General features: G+C 40.7%; 2 protein-coding genes across 2 annotated transcripts; one reads left to right on the top strand and one right to left on the bottom strand.

Annotated features, from left to right (window-relative positions):
• Nucleotides 1-322: 322 nt before the first annotated feature.
• chchd7 (coiled-coil-helix-coiled-coil-helix domain containing 7) lies at nucleotides 323-2,558 on the bottom strand. Its single transcript, XM_023818193.2, has 4 exons — nucleotides 2,435-2,558; nucleotides 1,283-1,356; nucleotides 1,080-1,178; nucleotides 323-780 (listed from the first exon to the last, which is right to left on the bottom strand). Exons 2-4 carry the CDS (start codon nucleotides 1,334-1,336, stop codon nucleotides 676-678), a joined length of 258 nt encoding a protein of 85 aa, XP_023673961.1. The 5' UTR covers nucleotides 1,337-1,356; nucleotides 2,435-2,558; the 3' UTR covers nucleotides 323-675.
• Nucleotides 2,559-2,876: 318 nt separating this feature from the next.
• plag1 (pleiomorphic adenoma gene 1) lies at nucleotides 2,877-11,644 on the top strand. The gene is made up of 4 exons (XM_023818231.2): nucleotides 2,877-3,002; nucleotides 8,242-8,329; nucleotides 8,974-9,336; nucleotides 10,040-11,644. Exons 3-4 carry the CDS (start codon nucleotides 9,089-9,091, stop codon nucleotides 11,232-11,234), a joined length of 1,443 nt encoding a protein of 480 aa, XP_023673999.1. The 5' UTR covers nucleotides 2,877-3,002; nucleotides 8,242-8,329; nucleotides 8,974-9,088; the 3' UTR covers nucleotides 11,235-11,644.
• The last annotated feature ends 7,137 nt before the right edge of the window (nucleotides 11,645-18,781 follow it).

Below are 18,781 nucleotides of genomic sequence, written 5' to 3' on the forward strand. Positions count from 1 at the left end.
GTATATTTGAGCACGGTGAGAGCAGTGCCTTGGCACAACAATTTCCCCCAGGACAAATAAAGTTTTATCTTATCTAAAAACACACCCGGGAGGTGTGAAGTGAGCATGCTACCCACAATGCAACAGCGCCCCCTACCTACACACTCTTATTCTAAAATCACCAAAACATACCAATCCATAATATTCCGCTTGTGGTGCCAAAACGGTAAGATTTACATAACAGAATTATTTGTGAAGTATCAGATTTTAGGGACACCGATCCAGCTCTTCAGGGGAGGACTTATCAAACATGCTGCAGTAATCCATGGCTTTACAAGGCAAATTACATAACATTTACATTTATTCAGCAAACGCTTTTATCCAAAGTAACACACAGCTGACAAGGCAGGGCCAGCCAGTCCCTGGAGCAAATGGGTGTTAAGGGCCTTACTCAAGAACCCAACAGTGCAATCACCCTGCTAACCACAGAATCAGAACCAACAACCATCTGATCATAGTCACAGCATCCAATCCCGCGGAGTCACACATTACTTTGACTGCATGTTAAAAAGGTCATAGGATGGCTTCCCCTCATCCCACAACATGGATAAATACCCCCCGCCCTAAAATGACAAACACACAGTCTCCTGTACGTGTAGCAGACCTCGCATGTAAATCGCCGGCCTCCATCCCCCGTCAGTAAGGCTTCCCACCCCTGGCTCGCAGGATCTCCTCCCTCTCCTTCAGCGTGGGTATGTCTGGCCTCACGCCCTCCTTCCGCCGCTGCAGCATTATGCCGTGCTGGAAAGGACCATGGGTGACACGGCAGGTGACGGAACACGCCAGAACCCGCTGCCCACTACAGCTCTGCACCATGTCCTGTTGGTGCGAGGGACCCTGAGAAATCCGCCACACCCAAGCCAGTCTAATGATCCTCAGCCTTCCGGTTAAAGTTCTTGTATAGAAAGTGTCAGCGTAGTAGCAGGGACAAATGATTGACAGACTGGAACATAGAAATACTAGCCAAACCTAGATTTTAGATGCAAGCGGTCATGGACAAATTTGTGCTATTTGTGGAGGCATTGGTGTGAAGTACTTACCCAGAACTTTCTGCAGTTTTTGTACTTAATGAAATACGCTGTGCACTTGTCCTTGTTGTAATTATTGGCATCTAAACACTTCCTAGAATCATCGCTTTCCTTAAGGTTAAATGGGACAAAAAAGGGAGAATTTAAGGGCTTGTACACAAAGAAAAGTGTGAATTTTGTGTTTAAATGTGCAGAACTCCTGATGAAAGATTTACCTCAATGCATGGATTGATATCCTCGTTCCTAACTTTGCCTACATTTGAAGGCATCCTCACACCATCAGATATGTCTGAAATTTAAAAAGGGAAAACTTTTTCATATACTGTATTATAATTAGTAGGCCTATTTCACATTTATGAATCAAAAAACAAAGATAAGCAATGACATTTTCCCATGTTTCCACAAGGGAGTAGTATTCATATGCATTATTCATTATTACACAAAGTTTAGGAGTCAAAATGTTTTTTAAATTGTTCACCCTTGTTTCTGGGAGGACAAATGAACACATATAATTACCATATTTTAAAACACAATGAAGCTCAACTTCAGTTAAACTCTAATGATTTTTGATTATGAAATTACATAAATATCATCATCGTTAATATAAACACTATTTATAAAGAGGTCCAATCTTCCCCCAAGAAGAGTAACTAATTTTTTTTAAAAAAGAGACAGATTAACATTCTTTTAACCAAACAGATTTAATTTATTAGATTGATCATCCACAAACATAAAAACAAATCTAACATGTTATTGCGTCCCGTTTTGTAATGTGCATGTCCCGATAGTGTCCAAACAGCAGTTTCACAATCTTTAGCTACCGATCTTGGCTAAATTAAATACCCCAGAGCGACTGTTGCATTGCTGAAAAGCTGTAATTAAAAGCGTCCGGTGACTTGCAGGCTGATCTGCTCGTCGGCATTTAGTAAGAAGCAATGCTCCTGTACATCACTCGACAAACCAGAACCGATTACGTTTTAACCTAAAACACCCGGGGCGCCTTATATGAGACACTGCCACACGGACAGCTGATCCCGTCGGTGACCTTCATTGCTACCCGGTGCACATCACACAAAAGTACGTCCGTAACACGAAGCTACACACAAAGTGGTTAGCGGCCGGCAGCTAGGCATGGCGCAAAGATCAAAGCTCACATGGTGAACCGGTCGCCCGGTGGCCGCCGGCACGCAAGCCGCGGGTTTGATTCCCTGCAAAACGGGCGAAGCTGTGGTCCAGCCCCGGCCAGACCTAAACTGCATGCCAAATATGCCACAGACCCCAAGGCCCGCAGCGGACCTCCACCCTCATTAGCACTTTTTCATAGGGACAGGCGATCGGCAAACAGACGGCGAAAGTGAGGCACTCACATTTCTCGCTTTCTGCAATCCTGCGAACTCACGTTGCCAACCGAGACGTCATTTACCATTTTACCATCATCGCACAACCAAACAAACACGGCCGCCTCCTGATGACTGATGGCGTGCCTGACCAATTAGCTCTCAATTCAGAAACACGACCGATGGTCATAAATCCATTGGCACCAGGGATAGCCAATGGGAATGCCATATTTGCAGCTAAAGCCCGCCCGTTGTTGCAGATACCAGTAAAGAAAACACTTTGCGATTGACAGTACAGCGAGCGAGTCATAAAAAAGAGCATACAAGATCTAGCCCAATAGAAAGTCAAAAATATGGGAGTGGCATGGCGCGCAGCGAATCGTAAGTGAGAACTGGGAGGGGCTTTAAATGGGCGTGGTCAAGACTTGCGTTTAGTTGCACCGCAGCGCATACACAATGGCTGCTGGAAAGAGGGGAAAGCAAACAATTTTCAGGCCCGCAGCGTCCAGCAAAAAATATGAGAAAAAAATTATTAAAAATTCGGAAAATAGTTGAAAGTCAAGAAAAATACCGTAGAAAGGATGTTAAGGCTCCTGTGGTAAGTTTGACGCAAATTAAGTAAATTGTTACTTCCTTCTTAAATTAAAATATCGGGGTTATTCAAATTATGGGAGAGGGGTGAGCAAGGGAAAAAGTTTGTGTTAATCAACCCCCTGTTTGGGACCTCAGAGAAAGCCAAAGGAAGACATGAATAAGAGAGAAAAAAATAATAAATTTTGTTATTAGTCTGTCTCTTATCACATTGCATGCAAATTGTTATAAGTCCTCAGGGTAAATTTATGGTATACTGAAAAGTTACAAAAAAGTTTTGGAAAGATAGCTGGCGTAAGTTTTTTCTGAATTTAATAACAACAGTGTTGCGAGGACATCCGACGGGAAAGAAAAGTAACAGAAATTATTTTGGAAAAAGTTTTAAAAAGCATTCTGCGTGCATGCCATGTCAAATTCGACATATATGTGCATGGAAACGCTGCATGTTCATGCGGTTATCGATTGAAGTAAGTTGGCATGTGTCTGGCTGCGTTTTAACATAAATTATAAAGCCTGCATATATTGTCATTTATTCGTCTCCATGAAAATGGTACTGTTTGTGAGAAGTTTTGCTTTCCAGTTTCTGGTAAAATGTTTTTATAGTGCATCAGGGGATTGCGGGACGCACTCTGCTAAAACAGATTAGTAACGAGTAAGTGAAGTTGCTTGTCAATACCACAAACAACCAAAATGGAGGGAGTACTGAAGGCAAACTAATTAGGCTATGCTAAACATTTGCTTAGAGATGAGTTCATCTAAGTTCCCTGTTCGAACTGTGTGCGATTTTGACTTTCTGCCAAGGGAGCGAAACGAAGTCAAGTTTTTTATTGATACGGTCACGTTGCAATCAATAATAATATCCTATGAAGTTTTTTAATAAAAAAAAAATACATAAACAGCTGGTCTGGAGTCTAGACATTATCAATATTCAGCTTAAGATTTGGTGTGAAAGTGTTGTGATGTTTTATTGTGCGGGATGCTCTTGTTTTTGTATTTGTCATATACAGTTATGATGTTTCACTCCACGTGATATTTTCAGAAACGCTTGTGCACGGTCCGTTTGCTTGGTGATTAGTCATTATTTTGTTTATTGCACATCAGTTGCATCAGTGGGGTGATCGTGTTCCACGGTGTCCACCCCTCCTTTAAGTGATCTAGGGGAAACACCGCATGGATTTGCATTGATTCAAAGGTCAGCGATTGCTTGTTTTGTGCTGATCGGCGCTGGAAAGTGCACAGAGCGGGACAGACATGTGTCCTGCTCCCGCAGCACATTGCCGTGCTTTCACCCATCTGTCCGCCGGTTTAATACAGACTGCGGCGCGCAGAGACCAAATGACGACACTGCGTCAAAGTTTCACCTACGATCCCGGGGTAATTAGTCGGTGGGTTTTGATTACAACGTTTTTAAATGCTGCCGATGTTAGTTTCACGTGGGAACCTGAAGTTTGGCATCTTAAAGCTACAGGAGCTCTTAAGCTGGCCGCCGTTATGGAATCTTCGGATAAATTAGTTAACATCTCTTATCGCCGTTTATCTCATCTAATACGTCGATACCATTCGTGGCTGTGTAACCGCATGTGCCAATATTTATGTATTGTTCCTCATTAAAATATTTTTCATTTAGTTTTTGAATTTTGATATATTTGGGTGTTTTGCAAGTATAGTGAAGTATTTAATCTGTATTACATGGAAACCAGTGTTTAGAGTTACACGTGCAAATCGATTTCATCTAGTGCTGTTCGCTTCTGTTAATTTGCAGCCGTCGTTTGCGTTAGATGTTTTCCCGCTCATCCCATTCGTTGTCTTTGATTATAAAAATTTAATTGTGTATTGTGTGTTTAAAGGCGTTTTCGTGGGGATTTTAGTGGAAAACCTTTCGTCTGTGGTTCAGTGTGTTATTTGTACTGGGTCTGTGTTGAGCTGATCTTAAAGGACTGAGATTGTGTAATATCATTTACTTCTTGTGTAGCTTTTTTTAAAGTTATGCTATCCCTCTGCTTACAGAATATCCAGATTTCAAACAAATGGTATAAAGTGAGTTGTTTTAAAAAAAAGTTTTTTTTGGGATGTTTCAACTTAAGATTTAAAAAAATTGCACCCAAAGGTGTAAATCAGATTCAACAGATTGTCAAATGTTCATATGGTCAATGATTTTATGTATAGCTTGTCTGCGGTTCTGCTTTTAAGATATGGGATTTCTCGTTTACTGTACTTGGTATTTTTATATTTTCTCACTCTACTGTGGATCTAATGACACTGAGAATATGTTTATAAAAGTAAGCATTTAAAAAGTGTCTATTAGGCTGCGACTTTTACATAATTTGTAAGTGTAAATATTTTAGAATGAATATTTTTGTCTAAAAAAACTGATTTTTAGTTTAGTGCTTAAACGCATGGCGAGAACATTGTGTGTTTTATTAAATGTATTTGTGAATTTAATGTTTCACACAGAAACAAATCTTGAAGATACATTAATGATGCACGGCTTCTAAAAACAATTACATGTTTATTTGTTTTGATGCATTGAACTTTAGATCAGAAATTCTTTAACACACTAAAACAAAAAACAATCACATTGTGTAGCTTAAACGTGCAAACGTAGGCTAAATTAAATGTTTCCAAGATCAAAATGTGAGTTATCCTTTTGTGTTTGTAGTATTTTGTTGTTCTTTACTTCATTTGATTTCTGTTTTTAATTTGTTTAGTTCAGATTCAGTGCTAGAACTTACTCTGTCTTCAGTTTTTCCCTATGTTGTGTTTGTTCTAGCAATTTCTTCTCTTGTTGTGCACTCAAAATGTATATACATTAATTGAAATAATAGGTTGCTTATACCAAAGTAATCTATTTAGATGCTTGAAAAACAGCAAGATTACAGATGTTGTTATCTGATAGTACAACTTCCACTTTGAATTAAAGTCTTTGTTCCTGTGTGGGACAGCCACAGATTTTGAAACATTTATTCTGTACGTTTACTCGATTGAATGTACAGAAATGTATTAGTACGAATGAGTTTATTTATAATATGACCTTGTGTCCAGAATGAAGCTTAAATGAGCTGTCCTAAATATACATGTGCTTCTGTTTGTAAAATGTTTTTGTACATCAGAATTTCAACCAAAAGCAACGGAAGTTTACATTGATAAATTGTAATAAATGTCACAGTTTCATCTTTTAATTTTTGATAAGTTCAGATAGTTATTATGGAAACAAATTGTATTCTGTTAGAATATAAGACAAAATATTTTTTCCTTTTTTTTTTTTAGAAATATCATACACTAAATGAACTTTTTTTCAGTCAAATTATGATTAACTATTTTTTAATGTTCCAAAGAGTATGCAATCTCTTATCTGCAAACTGTATGTTGCATTATGCTTTACTCCTGAATTATTTGTACTTAGCTACTAATTTATATTGGTTAATTTGATTTATTGCATACCGTGTAAAAGTTTAGTATAGCATTTCTTGATAACTTTGCAAAGTAAAAAAAATAAACTGTGTTGTTTTTATAATAAAATTTAAGGTAAATCTTCAGTTCAAGGAAAGTGATTCTCTTGAGAATAAAGTACCTTTGAAATAGTTTCTACTTTATTACAGTTGTGATGCATATAAAACCTGAATTTAAATTTCTTGTAAAATATTTTTTTTTCTGTATGAAGCTGGTAAATCCTTTTCCCTACGGCTGTTTGATAAATTTACCATTTTTAAAGAACAGTAAATTCTGTAAATTCCATTTAGAAGATTTCAATTTAATACATTTAACAGGGTAAGTTAGGAATTATACCAGCATTAAAACGTGAATCAGATCGCATTGTTTTACTAAATAAGTAACACGAGTACTTAAGCACTAATTACAGTTTGCCTTTTGCACTCCAAAGTCTGACTTATTGTTCTTTCAACTTTTGGCTTGTATCAAGTCAGGGCAAAAATGAAAGCGCCGTTTTCTGATTTAGCTACATCTTTAAGCATTAAGGTTCTACAGCTACTGTGACATCGTCAGAATTACATCATAATAGTAGCCCCCCCCCCCCCCCCCATTTGTTCTTGCATCCTCTGGCTTGTGCTTGCGCCTGAAACGCTGGAGCTAACGCCAAAAGCATTGGGCAGACATCCCACGCCATGAAGCGTCAGTGTTTCCTTTCATGTTGACATCAGTTCCTGAAATGTTCATATCTTGTGTTCTGGCTTTTAACTGTGTAGCAGTGCTTCTGACTATCTGACTAACTCTCAATAAATGAATTTTTTGCACCCTAGTGAAACCTATAACACGATGTTTTTATACTATATACATCTGTACTGTTTATAACATGATGTCCATACACTCCCAGAAAAAAGGGTAAAAATGTGTACCTTTGCTTGTACCTGGGGCTGTACCCCCAAGGGTCTGCCAACTGTACCCTATAACTGTAGGTAATTGTACCTTTTAAGGTACAGAAATGGACTCAGGAACATTTTTGTACCATTGATGGTACATTAATGTTGTTTGTACCTTTGGGATGTTCCGCAGAGTCTATTTCTGTACCTTAAAAGGTACAATTACAAGGGTACAGCCACAGTGACAAGCAAAGGTACAATTCTTTGCCCTTTTTTCTGAGAGTGTAGAGAGAGTTTTACATCATCATCTCGTGGTCAGTGCCTTGGTTATTCTTCAGGACCCGTGTTTACCCACAAATGCCCCTCACATCTTCACCAATGGGTCTCTGGACACATCTCGGTTAGACTGCCCCCTTCTGTACTGAGCCACCTGCGATGGTTACAGATACACCTTCGTTAGTAAGGTTAAAGAGACGCATGAACATTTACTCACAGACTGTGGGACCATGAGCTGGTTTCCTATCTGATTCATCCTATTATGAAATGTTAAGCTGTTTTAGAACATTAGACAGTTTTGTGTCAGTACTAAAGAATCATTGCTTTTGCATCCTTATTTGTGTGGGTTTCTATAAATTAATTTTAATCTTGTTAAATGTTAAATTCTGTTCTGATCTATACATATATCCTGTTTTTACAGTAATATGATTATTTCTGCAGTCCCACTCTTACCTTTTTTCAGGGCTGGGATCAGGTATAACAAGTGCTTTATGATTCTGTTATTTCACTATGCATGGGGTTCATTACTGCACTTTTATTTAAGACCATTTCAAAGCCATAGTCCTACTTCTAGCTTTTTATTTTTCTCTAACTTCCTCACTCTGTTTTTGCCCGGCAGTGACTTGTTGCGTTTTGTTCTTCTTGCCTCTTTAGATGCCCAGTCATGGGAAATATTAATTCCTCACCATCGATGAGTATAATTAGCTGAACACGACAGACCCGTACCTCGTCCTTCGATCAGGTGTGGATTGCGTCGTTATGGTCATGTTCACATGGGGATATGCGGCAACACTGACTGTAACTGGGGATTTTTAAGATCACAGTAAACGAGATGAGGCTATAATACAGTAATTGCTGCTATCCATAGCAGTCACTGTAGGGGGTAATTGTAAATTAACAGTAATGACAGAGTTTGAAATTGCTGGCAGTACTTCCACCACTTGCTAACAATCAGACATGCTTTTATAGTAGCATAGCTGGCAGCTGTCTTCCAGCTACCAATCAGAGACATGCTTTCATAGTAGCATAGCTGGCAGCTGTCTTCCAGCTACCAATCAGAGACATGCTTTCATAGTAGCGTAGCTGGCAGCTGTCTTCCAGCTACCAATCAGAGACATGCTTTCATAGTAGCATAGCTGGCAGCTGTCTTCCAGCTACCAATCAGAGACATGCTTTTATAGTAGCATAGCTGGCTGCTGTCTTCCAGCTACCAATCAGAGACATGCTTTTATAGTAGCATAGCTGGCTGCTGTCTTCCAGCTACCAATCAGAGACATGCTTTTATAGTAGCATAGCTTGATTTTAGCTATGAAATAATCTGGGGGCCTTCTGAGTACCCCTGTCTGAGGCTGTAACTTGTCATTCTGTCCATTTTCTCTCCCCCAGGCCCCAAAGAGCCCGCGGTGTTGATCACATGATACAGGATAGCGCCCCGGTTACGCGAGCCGTCACGTCCGCCCCGAGCACCGCCGCCCCGCCCGAAGGCCTGCCCTAGGCCGCGATGGCCACGGTAATACCTGGGGATTTAGACGAAGTCAAGGATACCCAGAAGGTCCCATCGGCCACCGGGAGGCGAAAGAGAGGCGAGGGCAAGCCCCGGAAGAATTTCCCTTGCCACCTGTGCGAAAAGGCTTTCAACAGCGTGGAAAAGCTGAAGGTGCACTCATATTCGCACACGGGGGAGCGTCCGTACCGCTGCTCGCAGCCAGACTGCAGCAAGGCCTTCGTCTCCAAGTACAAGCTGCTGAGGTAACCGGCGGTGGCTGGGGCTCCGCGGGCCCATGTGTCTGTTGACTTGGCCACTAGCTTAACGTTTTTGGCCAATAAACAGCAGGTCAAGACATTTCTCTAAGTTAATTTCTGAATTGGCGGTGAAATTTAAGAAATACATGGAATGGTTGGGGAGCGCCCCCCCCCCCAGGAGAGGTTTGGGAACCAACACTGTGTTCATCTAGTCATCCGACAAGATGGGGAACGGAACAAATTCTTGTTACTTTTTATCGTATTTTTGTTCATTTGCATATGTTGTCATGTTAAATTGTGTTGCTTTCTGAGCAAGTACAGTTATATTATGCGGATAAACACCTTTAAACTTTTTCTTTGGCTGCCTAAGAGTTTTGCCCAGCCTGGTAAGTGTTTACTCATTAGTAAGCAATGTTTTGTCAATTTAATCAATGACACGTCACCAAATATCTATGATAATAAACAGATGAGGTTGTGCTGTTTTTTTATTATTATTTTAAAGGGTAATTCAACATAGGGTTAGGGTTAGGCAGGCCCGTAGTCAGAAATGAATTTCCGGGGGTCTGGCTAATTTTGCTACATGACTATGTGCCTGGGTTTAGGGAGAGGGAAAGCCATGTCTGTTTCCAAATTGTAGATATTGTGGTCAAATTGACGAGGTACATTTTTGGAAAGGTGTCCGCTCACAGAAACGTGTCTCTGTCCAAAGGCACATGGCCACCCATTCCCCCGAGAAGACCCACAAGTGTAATTACTGCGAGAAGATGTTCCACCGTAAAGACCACCTGAAGAACCACCTACACACGCACGACCCCAACAAGGAGGCGTTCTCGTGCGACGAGTGCGGCAAGAGCTACAACACCAAGCTGGGCTTCCGGCGCCACCAGGCGCTGCACTCGGCCAACGCCGGCGACCTCACGTGCCGGGTGTGCCTGCAGACCTTCCCCAGCACGGCCGAGCTGCTGGAGCACCTGAAGAGCCACGCCGGCAAGTCGTCGGGCGGCGCCAAGGAGAAGAAGCACCAGTGTGAGCACTGCGACCGGCGGTTCTACACGCGCAAGGACGTCCGCCGCCACATGGTGGTGCACACCGGCCGCAAGGACTTCCTGTGCCAATACTGCGCACAACGCTTTGGCAGGAAGGACCACCTGACGCGCCACGTCAAGAAGAGCCACACGAAGGAGCTGCTCAAGGTCAAGACCGAGCCGCTGGACCTGCTGGACCCGTTTGCCTGCGGCGTCCCGCTGCCAGTCAAGGCCGAGCTGCAGTCCATGATGGCCATGGCGTCTGGTGAGCTCGGCGTCTACGCTTCGCCGGCACAGGTGGACCAGGCGGCCGGGCCCTTGGCAATGGCGTGCCCGCTGGAGGTGGAGCACGCCGGCCTCTCCGCTCACCAGCACCCCCTGAAGTACCAGCCGGGTTCTACCTCATACTCCATGCCTGGGTCTGAGAAGGAGCAGCCGCTCAAGGGGGAGATTGAGAGCTACCTGATGGAGCTGCAGAACAGCATGCCTTCATCTTCGGGGGGTGTGGCCATCCCCGGAGCCAAGCTGGGCCTGACATCGCCGGTAGGGGCCCTGGACGAAGCCTCGGTGGATGCCTCGCTGTCCAAGCTCCATGGAATGGCCGCCTCTGACCCGCTCCCCTCCTCATCCTCCTCCCTGGACTTCTCTCAGCTCTTCAACTTCCTCCCTCTGAATGGGCCCCCGTACGGACAGCCCATCCCCGGCTCGGGCCTGGGCATCGGCTACATCCAGGAGGAGGCGCTGTCGCTCCCACAGCCCCAGGACCCCTCGGAGCCCGGGGGCAGCGTGGGATTGGGTGCCCTCCATGGGCTGTCCTCGCCGTTCACGTCCAACACGGGCGCTACCACCCTGCCCCGTTTCCACCAGGCGTTTCAGTAAAATGAGCTGCCAACTACGATGTTTTTTTTTTAATTTTGATATCGTTGCGTTTTGTTTATGTTTTTCCGAAGCCAGTAACTCATTATGAGACGTATCTGTCATGCGTGTATGTGCGTGTGTTTGTACCTCTGTATATTTCCGCGTTATATGTATGTAATTGTATTGGTATTAACTTCACTATATATGTAAATATGTATTTATACATATATAGGCATATATTGTTTCTAATTGAAGTTATTCAGCTCAGCCGTGCGGTTCCCGTTTGTTTGACATCGTTCCGAAATTTTGTATTCGTCACCTTGCTCACGTGAGACCATCAGACCTTCAAACAACAGACATCTTATGTGGCAGGTTTTTAATTTGAAAAAAAAATCTATTGTCTTCTAGATGCATTTCTGGATTCTTCAGAGTTCTATGGATAAGAAAATTATTATTATCATATATATATAAATATATATATATATATATAATATTATATTATATTTTTATAGCAATGTGGTTGCAATGGGTTTTGTGACAGCCTAGCTTTCAATTTTTAGAATGTTTAGAATGTAGGTTTTTTTTTTTACGTATAGCACTTTGAGAGGTTTAAAACTTCATTTAAATCTTCCCATCATAAGGTACGAAAATGCCCCATAACTCTTTAGTACTTAATTACACTAAAACCAAATGTATGCATTGTCTATATACACATGTGTATATATACACGTACAGTATACTGTACTATTATGGATTCTAGTATAGTATAGTTTTGGTGTAATGCTGCTTCTCAGTTTTAATTTCAAATCTGTATGATCCTAAATAAGAACATTGTCTTGCTGCTTACGTTCAGTACACACAGAGAGGACACACACCTGAAATGTTTGCTTTATCAGTTTTTAATTTTAAATCTCATTTCGTGGCGTGTGATACAAATTTGCGGCTTTTCTTTGTCTGTATTTTTATCGTGGGTCTTGCCATTTCCCCAGTGTAAACTTTTGCAGATTTCATAGCCGTGTTTTGGGTTATTGTTGTCATATCTCGTTTTGGTAATCCGAGTAACTTAGTGATCACTTAGTCCTGTCTGTTGGAATTTGCAACTGGCTGATGTCATGTCAACAACGCCTCCCCACAAAAAAAAAAACCATTGCTGGTCCATGAATGTATTTGTGCAAAAACCTGGATCCTGTAAATGGTGAACAGAAGTAGGTCTATCTTTATGTGCATTGAAATATTTGTTATGAGCTTAATTGCAGTTGTTGAACAGTCCAGCTTAAAAACTTTTGGGTGCGTGTATGTGTTTGGTTCTCAGACGCACAAGTACCTGTGTGGATGTGGAACATTTTAGAACCCCATGGAACCCTGACAACTTTTGCCACGTTGGGGATTTGGTGCTCGCAATTACTGGTGATGAATGTAACCACACTATGGTAATTACACTCAGCTATTTACCCTCGGCAATTACCATCATTAGATGGGTACAGACTTCAGTGGAGAAAATACATTAATGTTTTTAATTCAATTACAAATTCTAGATATGAACAAAAATATATTTTGAGGGAAAATGTTCAATTCATCACTAAGTAGTCATGCATGGTTCTGTTTACTGCAAGAGTATCCATGGGTGTCGTATTAATTGTTAAAAATTAATTCTTAAATGTTTTTGTTCCCTATCCTCACCAATACTCTGTTTAATTGTAGTATTTGTATGGAGTGGGCAACCCCTACCTTTAGTGTATTAAAATGGCATTTTGGGGGCCTTACGCAATCAGAGATTTGGTCATACCATGGGAGAATATCTGAGTGCAGTGTTGTAGGTCCCCTCACTGAGACGATGCCTTATTTGATCAATAAGCGTCTTTTTGAGATCGTTTTATTTTATGCGTGGTTCAAGCGATGATTTTGCTATAGTTTATCAGGAAGCCAAGTCATCAGGGGCTGTAGCGTTTTTGTGATTCTATTTAAAAAAAAAAATAGATGACATATCATTTTTAAAACAATATCTGTGTAGTTTGAACTGTTTTGATCTGGCAGTATCTCAATTTAAAGCTAAAAAAGGCTGGTTTTTGTGGAGTTTTTAGGGAGTGTGTTTGGTATGGATGGGGCAGGGTGCTGTGTACATCTCGAGTGTCTAGCCACGCAGGCAGGACAGGAGCCTGGAACATTCTAGAGCCTCTCAAAGCGAGTGGATGCGGCCATTTTAAGGGGTATGACGTGTAGCACGTGACTCTCCTGGTCCAGTGCTAAAACACTCAAATGCATAAGAGTGAAAAAATGCGACATTGCATCGCGTTTATTTTTATTTTTCTCCGAAGTACTTTAAATCTGTGGTTGCTGACAGGGTTTAGTTAACGTATATTTATCATGAACGGAAGGTGAACTTCGACAAGCACTGAAAACAAGGGATGATGTTTCGAAGCTTCGTAGTGAAGGGCGAGGTTCAGTCTCCATGTTCAAAACAACAGTACTGGTCATATCAAACCCAAATGACATTCCAGTCTTGTGTGCAAGATACTGTATTCGAAAGATCTGCCATCCAGCTGGCCAATCAGTTTCTGCTGGAGTCAATCACCTTGACTTGATAGTCATGCTAGAAAATTAGGGGCTTTCATTTTTAAAAAATCCATTTTTAAAATGTGTGCAGCACTATCTACATGCGTGTTCAATGTGAGTGTGTGTGCATTTCAAGATCGTAAAATTTGCCAGTTTCTAGTACTCACTGTTTCTAGAATGGTCTTCCAGAATGTTCAGTTGAAACAGTTTGTTTTAATGAGGTTTCAACATTTAGGTTAGCTAGTTTACCTTAGCTTAGCTAGTTTAGCGTATATTGAATTAGCTAGTAGTCTCTTCTACCCATCAGTTCTATTACCGAAGCCTTTTGCCAATGATTTTGCCTCCTATAAAAGGACATGGTTTGGAAGATAACCATGCAAAGAAGGACCTCACAACACAACTCTGAACCTCAGCTACCTAAATGCAGTGACTCCTATCAGAAGCCAGCGGCCATGATTAGTGCATAATGTTCTGAATAACTTGGCAAAGGCTAATCTCCCTGCCTGAAATGTTCTAGTTTGTATTTTATGTTTCCCTATCAGTTATTGTGTCCCTACGAAGTTGCTGATAATCATGCTACATAACAATTTTATACCTATATATTGTTTGCATATATAAATACTAGTGATGTCCAAATGAAGCTCAATGAACCGTTTGCTGTATTTTCTGATCCCACTAGATGGTGCTCTTTGTTCAAAAAAGGGCTCAAAGCATGCCCCAAAGTAAACCAAGTGCAAAATCTAGTGGGGTCAGAAAATACAGAAAAGGGTTCATGAAGCTTCATTTGGCCATCACTAATAAATACCGTGTTTGTGAAGCTTAGTGGTTGCTATGTGTAGAACACTTCTTGTGTGTTCTATTTAGGCCTTAACACGTAAAATGCCTTAAGAGATTTTTGTATTATAACAGTTCATATTTGTGACAATGAGCACCTGGATGGATTTTCCATTAATCTTCTGTGTTTGTGTGTGTGTGTGTCTGTGTGTTTTGTATATATTAGCTATACCCAGTCAAAACGGATTTATTCCCTCCTTAATATATATTTCTACTTAACAAATGGTAATAGAAGTGGTATAATTGCAAAAGATATTTTTTTATCAGTATCGAAATATTCATGTTGAAGATTTGCTGCTCATAGCCGTTAAACTGAAATCTACCCATGAGGTGCCGTAGGCCTGACTTTAAGGATTCCTTGAGAAGTAACTGTTATCTTTTTAAAGTTCACAGTTTAGCAGTTATTCAATAAACAGCATTGTTTTGTGCTTAAAATCAGGCAAAAGGTCGACTAACCAAAATACAGAGCGATCTGTTATGTGATAATCCTTGACATACACCTGGCGTTCAGCTGGGAAAGTGTTTTTGACCATAAATCCTCTAAAAGACGGACGCACAAAACGTCATGTCGAGTAGAGTCTCTGCACTGGGTCTCTGCGTTCTCTAGTCACAATTTCCAGCACTTTAGTTGCTATCTGAAGCACTCACTTTTCAAGGCCAATAAAACATATTTTTTTAAAAAACAAGTCTTTATGAAAATATTGGTCACTTTTTTTGGGATTAATTGGATTAAAACTGTGAGCCACATTGTATACGAAATTGCTATAAAATAATCTTGCAGGTGTGTGTTTTCACAACATTTTTTTTTGCAAAGCCTCTATTGGGCATAATTGAATCATAGCACTTTGTAAAATGAATGCATTTGAGTTCTCAATCGATTCTGTTTCACAAACGGCCTGTGCCTATAGACGTCATATTTCAGTGTAGAAAATGTTAACATGTATATACAGTGCTACATTTTTTTTACTGGTACAGTTGTTACAGTGTTTTACTATCAAAGTGTCATTTTGCTTTACTTGCACAAAATCCTAGTGTCTCTTGTTCTTTGAGTACGCAGAGAGCCTTTGCCCATTTACCTAGACCGAAAGATACTCGTTTTCCTGTACTTAGGAGGGGAAACCTGTCCGATTATTCAACAGCAGATTCAAGTTGAATGGGTGCCCTGTCAGCGCTACGTGTTTTCTGGCCTTTAGTGAATCGTACACTTCTGGAATTGTGGCGGGACTAGTCAAAACATTTGTCATCTTCATTTTGTTTTGAGAAAGTTGATTTTCAGTTGTTCGGTAAAAGAAATCAGAAATGAAGTGCCTTTGTGACTGATTTATCCCCCATTATCTCCTTTAATTAACAGGCAATGAGTTCTGCATATTTTCCGAGTCCAATCAGAGTCTGTACACTAAGCCTGTAAAGTGATACTGTACCCATTCCAGAAGTTAGACATGATGTCATTGTCGTTTGTTCTGTATGAAACGGTATAGTGTGCAGTTCCTAGAGAAGACACATCAGGATGTGTCGTCTTGTCACCGACAGTCATTTCAGCGTGGCCTCCAGATCCTCAGAGCCTTCGGTCAGAGACATGGATCTTTCTAGCAATCTACGTCTACGTTCAGTATAAGCTTCCGTGGTACAAAGTGAACCATATTGAATGTGTATGTTGGAAACACTCCTGCAATATTTTTTCGGTATTGGATCAAGCTGCTAATTTGTTCTTCGAAAGAAAAGCTCCTAATGGTGCTACAGACCTCTTGTTTTATTCTTGTTTATATATCTATATATACATATACATTATATATGTGTGTATATATGTTGTGTGTGGGTTGTTTTTTTATTTTTACAAAGTATCAAATTAAGCTGAACGAACAGAGATTTGCCTGTGCCGTATATTTTTTTACTGTGATTTGTGTGGTCTCATTCGGACTGATCGGTAACATCGCCAGACATTCGCATGCACTTCACGAGGTGTTACTGTCCCACCCAGCCTGCTCGCATTTATGGAGGGGGGGGGGGGTACACAGGAGGAAGTTCCTTCTTGAAAGGAAGGAGCATGGAGAAGGCTGTGATACTTCGCTTATATGAACTCTGTCGCAAAAAAATAAAACGAAATGACTCGTATGGATATGTCTAGAGATTGGGGATGTTGGAAAGGATGATGAATTACAGAGCTATACGTTCAGAGGGAAACTTCATTCCAGCCTCCTCGTCATCGTCCTTGTTCGTTCGTTATCATTGTTCGGCAATGTATGTTTCTGTTATTCACATTTCAGTAATGCCAGCCTGTGATTATACATTTTTGTGTTTCTAATCATGTATATTTTCCTTAAATGTATATTACAAACTACTGTTATATTTGTATAAATATAGACAAGAATTCATTATATATATTCATTATGTATGTGTATGTATATATATAATGAACTTTTGAATATGTGTATAAGCTGTGTAAAATAGAAATTAACTGCAGCTTTCCTCAATTTCCTAACATTTACATCATCCAAAGAGACAGATTATTTATTACCTGGCAAATAACAAGATTTTTTTTTTTTTCTTTTCTTTATTTTTTTTCATACCACTTTGCTGCTATGGAACAATAGAGCTGCGGTTTACAGCCTACAGTGTTATCACTGTGTAAACAGTATATGGAAAAAAAATCAATAAATATACAAGAAGGATTCAGTTAATCTCCTTGTTTACAGGACATTACGGATATTTGTACTTGTTTATAGGACAATCCACTTGCAGATGCTTATATAGCGATAGGTCATACTTCAGTATACATTAAAATTAAGATTTAGATTTGTACATTTAACCTCACGTCAGTCTTAAGTCTCCTTATTCTGGTACACAGGTTTCCTACCAGAAAGAGCCAGATAAAGTGCACTAGTGGCCAAAGTTGTGGAAACACCTGGTAGTTTTGGCATTACACTTTAAAAATTACTACACAATATCAGGGCGGTAATGTTTAAAAACAAGCAGAGAATGTTTACAAATATCACGCACTGTATGATTAAATAACTGGAGAAACAGTTGAATAAAGTTCTGCAATCTCTAAAAAAAATTGGAAGTGTTTCCACAATTTTAGCCACTAGTGTATATGGAAGTATTGTATGTCTATTCATTGTTCACCTATGTAACTGGTCAGGATTGGGGGTGGGAGGAGGGGCGGAGTCTATCCCAGCCAACACAGGACACAAGATTGGGGTTCACCTTGGACAGGATTCTTTTGTATGGTAACTATGAAATACTCTTATTGACACAATGTGGGGAGGACATGCAAACTCAAGACACAAAATGGAGATGGGATTTGAACCTCCCACCCTCAGAGGTGTGAGGTATCATTGGCAAGCACTGTGCCACCATTCATGCAATTTATTTTTCTACAAGACACGCACTGCTTGGGGGGGCGGAGCAGCCAGGGTAGCTGCCCAAAGCAGCTTCCAGTTTCCTTCAGCTTCGATGATGTTCCGAAATGCTGCAGGACAACTAAACATCTGCTGAAAATCAGTTCGTCGGCCACAAATTTCTCATTTACAAGATATTTAAAGGTCCTGGTCTGATATGGAGCTGGACAGATTTAGTCTCCCAACATGTTTTCTCAAAAAAATTCCTCACTTTAAACATGCTTGTATAATGATGATGATCATAATAATAATAAAATTATGATTACAATATCAACTCTAAAGAGGGCACCTGTAGTCAGGTAAAATTTGCTGAACCAAGGGGGGCGGGGGGTCACAGGAAATTGCATCACATTTTGCATGATCGTCTACTATCAAAAGAGACACTCAGTTAAACTTGCCAGCTGGGGGGGGGGGGGGGGGGTGCCTCTTGCCATAGTGCCCCCCCCCCTCCTTCATTACTGCACAGGTATCAGTTACAGTCCTTATTATCTAGGAAACTCAAGAAAAGCCTTGCTGCAATTATTTATAAGGGCGGCTTACACCTACATATTGTTCAGCCTAGCTACCTTCATGGCATATTATTAAAACTGGAAAACCAAACCACTACAGCAGGGGTCACCAACATGGTGCCCACAGGCACCAGGATGTCCCCGGGCACCAGGATGCCCCCAAGGACCACATGAGTCGCCGGCGGACCTGTTCTAAAAATAGCACAACTGACCAGTGAGCAGTGACTAAAATTAAATTTTATCCTGTTGCTATTCTTCTTGATCAGTGACTTCA

This window comes from Paramormyrops kingsleyae, chromosome 4 (genome assembly GCF_048594095.1).
Source record: "Paramormyrops kingsleyae isolate MSU_618 chromosome 4, PKINGS_0.4, whole genome shotgun sequence".
Lineage (NCBI taxonomy): Eukaryota > Metazoa > Chordata > Actinopteri > Osteoglossiformes > Mormyridae > Paramormyrops > Paramormyrops kingsleyae.

What these genes read in the sequence shown, in the direction of transcription:
- chchd7 (XM_023818193.2), bottom strand. Translation starts at nt 1,336, where the DNA reads ATGCCTTCAAATGTAGGCAAAGTTAGGAACGAGGATATCAATCCATGC. An exon ending in ATATCAATCCATGCATTGAG is followed by an intron (nt 1,179 to 1,282) that starts GTAAATCTTTCA and finishes TTTAACCTTAAG; the next exon opens with GAAAGCGATGATTCTAGGAA. An exon ending in AAAACTGCAGAAAGTTCTGG is followed by an intron (nt 781 to 1,079) that starts GTAAGTACTTCA and finishes GGTCCTTTCCAG; the next exon opens with CACGGCATAATGCTGCAGCG.
- plag1 (XM_023818231.2), top strand. Translation starts at nt 9,089, where the DNA reads ATGGCCACGGTAATACCTGGGGATTTAGACGAAGTCAAGGATACCCAG. An exon ending in TCCAAGTACAAGCTGCTGAG is followed by an intron (nt 9,337 to 10,039) that starts GTAACCGGCGGT and finishes CTCTGTCCAAAG; the next exon opens with GCACATGGCCACCCATTCCC.